The sequence below is a fragment of the Triticum dicoccoides genome, chromosome 7A, assembly GCF_002162155.2.
Source record: "Triticum dicoccoides isolate Atlit2015 ecotype Zavitan chromosome 7A, WEW_v2.0, whole genome shotgun sequence".
In the NCBI taxonomy this organism is placed as follows: Eukaryota; Viridiplantae; Streptophyta; class Magnoliopsida; order Poales; family Poaceae; genus Triticum; species Triticum dicoccoides.
The window spans coordinates 82,535,947-82,536,491 of record NC_041392.1 but is presented as its reverse complement, the minus strand read 5'-3'; the positions used below and the strand labels follow the sequence as shown (position 1 = coordinate 82,536,491).

General features: G+C 69.4%; 1 protein-coding gene across 1 annotated transcript in view; it reads left to right on the top strand.

Annotated features, from left to right (window-relative positions):
• Nucleotides 1-238: 238 nt before the first annotated feature.
• The window catches only part of LOC119331381 (U-box domain-containing protein 70-like), a 4,985-nt gene continuing 4,678 nt past the window's right edge, over nt 239-545 (top strand). The window contains exon 1 of the mRNA XM_037604539.1: nt 239-539. Coding sequence (XP_037460436.1) covers nt 360-539 — 180 coding nt within the window. The 5' untranslated portion in view covers nt 239-359. The remainder of the gene's footprint in view (nt 540-545) is intronic.

Below are 545 nucleotides of genomic sequence, written 5' to 3'. Positions count from 1 at the left end.
ACCTTCCCCTTGGTAATGGTACATCGGGCCCTCCACCCAGAGTGCCGCACGAGAGAGGCAACTCACCGGCACAAACAAAGACCGGCGGCCACGACTATACCGTGACAGCGGCGGTGGAGACCGGAGCAGATTTGAGTCGGGCCTCGGGCGGCCGCTGCGAGGTGGGCCCCGACGACCAGTCAGAGACTCTGCTCGCCCGCGCTGGCCGGACGACTTCTCGCCCAGTCCCTCCCCGGTCAAGTCTCCGCCTTTCCACTCCCACTTCCACTTCCGTAACCGCCGGCGACCGAAGCGCATTGCCGGCTCCCGCAGCCCCGCCCCGCGCCGCCCCCAGGAGAGAAGAGAGAAGCGCGCCGGCGATGGAGGCGGAGGAGGAGCGGGCCGCGGAGGCGCAGCGGGAGAAGGAGGCCGGCAACGACGCCTACCGCAAGCAGTACCTGGAGACGGCCGTGGAGCACTACACCCGCGGCGCCGCCCTCGACCCCCGCGACATCTCCTTCCTCACCAACCGCGCCGCCGCCTACCTCCTCATGTCCAAGGTCCGT